The 3,173-nt window shown below is 58.5% G+C and overlaps 1 protein-coding gene across 1 annotated transcript; it reads left to right on the top strand.

The window, feature by feature from the left end:
• Positions 1–364: 364 nt before the first annotated feature.
• On the top strand, positions 365–3,173 carry LOC141845498 (subtilisin-like protease SBT1.8). The gene is made up of 2 exons (XM_074733557.1): positions 365–2,097; positions 2,189–3,173. Exons 1-2 carry the CDS (start codon positions 471–473, stop codon positions 2,857–2,859), a joined length of 2,298 nt encoding a protein of 765 aa, XP_074589658.1. The 5' UTR covers positions 365–470; the 3' UTR covers positions 2,860–3,173.

Below are 3,173 nucleotides of genomic sequence, written 5' to 3'. Positions count from 1 at the left end.
CACATAAATTTTGAACTACTGATAAAATCCCAGTCAGTCTCATGGACTCAATCTCTGGGGGTGGCCGGTCTGGTCCCACAGAAGTTTTCTATCGACCATCAGGGTAAATCGAAAAAAATGCATATGGCGGCCAATCCAGATACCCAACATCCTTTAATTGTGTTCATCGTTTGAAAAAAAAAATTCTTACAAATATATTATATTAAAGGTATTTAAGACAAATTCATTTTAATGTTTTTCTTTTTTTGGCAAAAGGATTAAAGGATGCCCATTTGTGCGCCCTTTTTAATATTTATTCTATACGATCAATCGTGCCCTTACAACTGGAATCCAATCTCCAGTGGCGAAGCCCAATCGGAGCGCAGAGTTCTGCGCCCTTTCCGATGGCGACGTAGCTCGATTGATATCTGGATCGCCACCCGGCCACTGTCCGCTCTGTTTTCTCTCTGTTGGCTTCAGCTCCTGCAGCCATGGCGGAAGCACGCGGAGCTCTGCTACTCGTCTTCTTCGTCTCAGTTGCGGCGACTGCGAGCTTGGCTGCAGGGACGAAGCGGGCGTACATCGTGTACATGAACGCGGCCCACAAGCCGGCTGTCCACGCCACGCACGAGGAATGGTACCAGGCCCACCTGCAGTCGCTGTCCATCGACCCGGCTCGCCACCTCCTCTACGCCTACGCCGCCGCCGTCCACGGCTTCGCGGCCCTCCTCCACCCCGACCATGTCGACCTCCTCCGCCGCCATCCTTCCGTGCTTAATCTGCATCCTGACCCCCGCCTGACTTTGCACACCACCCGCTCGCCGCAATTTCTCGGCCTCACTCCCTGGCCGGCCGGCACCCGGCACTCCTTCGACGCCGCCGCCGCCGCCACCGATGTCATCATCGGCGTCCTCGACACCGGCGTTTGGCCGGAGTCACCCAGCTTCGACGATGCCGGCCTTCCTGCGGTCCCGTCCCGGTGGCGCGGAGCTTGCGAGCCCGGCGTCGACTTCGCCCCTTCACTCTGCAACCGCAAGCTCGTCGGCGCTCGAAGCTTCAATCGCGGGTTCCACGCCGCCGAGGACGAGGACCGGGAGGTGCGTGTCTCCGCCCGGGACACCGACGGGCACGGGACCCACACGGCGTCGACCGCCGCCGGCGCCCCCGTGGCCAACGCCAGCCTGCTCGGCTACGCCTCCGGCGTCGCCCGCGGCATGGCCCCCGGCGCGCGCATCGCTGCCTACAAGGTCTGCTGGAGCAACGGGTGCTACGGATCCGACATCCTCGCGGGGATCGACCAGGCCATCGCCGACGGCGTCGACATCCTCTCCCTCTCCCTCGGCGGCAGCTCCGCTCCCTTCTCCCGCGACCCGGTCGCGGTGGGGGCCTTCTCCGCGGTGCAGCACGGCATCTTCGTCTCTTGCTCCGCCGGGAACAGCGGGCCCGCCCGATCCTCCCTCACCAACACGGCGCCCTGGGTCGCCACCATCGGCGCCGGCACCCTCGACCGCGACTTCCCGGCCTACGTGCAGTTGAGCAACGGCGAGCGCTTCGCAGGCCTCTCGCTCAGCAGCGAAGAAGAAGGAATGGTAAACCAAACGCTCGCCGTAGTCTACGGCAAGGGCGTGCAGTCGGGCAGCAACTCCAGCAAATTCTGCATGCCCGGAACCCTCGACCCCGACGCAGTGAGAGGCAAGGTGGTCTTTTGCGACAGGGGAATCAACGCGCGGGTGGAGAAGGGGCAGGTGGTGAAGGAGGCCGGCGGAGCGGGAATGATACTCGCCAACGGTGCCGCCAGCGGGGAGGAGCTGGTGGCGGACAGCCACCTGGTGCCGACGGTGGCGGTGGGGGCCAAGAACGGCGATCTAATCAGAGAGCACATAAGGTCGAGCTCGAACCCAACAGTAACCCTTAGCTTCCGGGGCACCGTCCTCGGCGTGCAACCGTCGCCGGTGGTGGCAGCCTTCAGCTCCAGGGGACCCAACATGGTGGTGCCGGAGTTGCTGAAACCCGATTTGATAGGCCCCGGGGTCAACATCCTGGCAGGTTGGACGGGGTCTACTGGCCCGACTGGACTGGCCAAGGACAACCGGAGGTCGCCCTTCAACATCATGTCCGGTGAGCTGAAACTGCTGCTGCTGCTGCTCAATTTCCAATCTTTTTTCTTTTCCATTGATCAATGGAATCGAAGTTCTTCCATTTCTTGCAGGAACATCAATGTCATGCCCCCACATCAGCGGGGTTGCTGCATTGCTGAAGGCTGCCCACCCCGACTGGAGTCCCAGCGCCATCAAGTCGGCCCTCATGACCACGGCCTACACCGAGGACAACACCGGAGCTCCCCTCGTCGACGCTGCCGGAGGTTCCGCCGCCACTCCATGGTCCTACGGCTCCGGCCATGTCGACCCTCAGAAGGCTCTCTCCCCCGGCCTCATCTATGACATCAAAACCGACGACTACGTCGCCTTCCTGTGCTCCTTGGATTACCCCGCCGGCCACATCCAGGCCATCTCGCAGAGCCCCAACACCAACTGCTCCCGGCGCCTTTCGAACCCCGGCAACCTCAATTACCCCTCGTTCTCCGTCGTGTTCGGCAGAAGGTCCCGCCGAATCGTGAAGTTCAATAGGGAGCTCACGAACGTCGGCGTCCCAAGCTCTGTATACGTTGTGAATGCCAGCGGACCTCCGACGGTGAAGATGAGCGTGAAGCCGACGAAACTCGCCTTCAGCCGAATCGGGCAGAAACTGAGGTACAAGGTTTCATTCGCATCATCGACGAAGACTGGAGAGGCACAAGAAGCGGCATTCGGATGGATCACTTGGACGAACAAGGAGCACCAAGTGAGAAGCCCTGTATCGTTCAGATGGTCGCAATGGTGAAACAGTTGAGATCGTTACTTCAACACAAAGTTTGTGCAGGAATTAATATCAAGCAAGCATTTTCTGCTCAAGCGGCTTTCTGAAGATCTGCAACTTCATGATACTGTTTTTGTCTCTGGTTTGAAGAGAACAATGACGCCCACTGATGAATAAATTGTTAGCTGTTAAAAATTTGGCTAAATCTGTGTCTGGTTAAGGATTCTTGCGCATCAAATTCTTGGCAAAATGTGTTCTTGTATCGCCTCTGATGGCCATCTGTTTCTCACTCTTTTTTCCCTTTTTTGTTCTTGTGATTAATCTGCCAAATTAGTTGA

Source organism: Curcuma longa, chromosome 1 (genome assembly GCF_044706935.1).
Source record: "Curcuma longa cultivar G26 ecotype Majalengka, Jawa Barat chromosome 1, ITB_CL_G26_1.1, whole genome shotgun sequence".
NCBI classification, from domain to species: Eukaryota; Viridiplantae; Streptophyta; class Magnoliopsida; order Zingiberales; family Zingiberaceae; genus Curcuma; species Curcuma longa.
The sequence above is the reverse complement of the archived record's forward strand: the minus strand, read 5'-3'. Positions and strand labels throughout refer to the sequence as shown.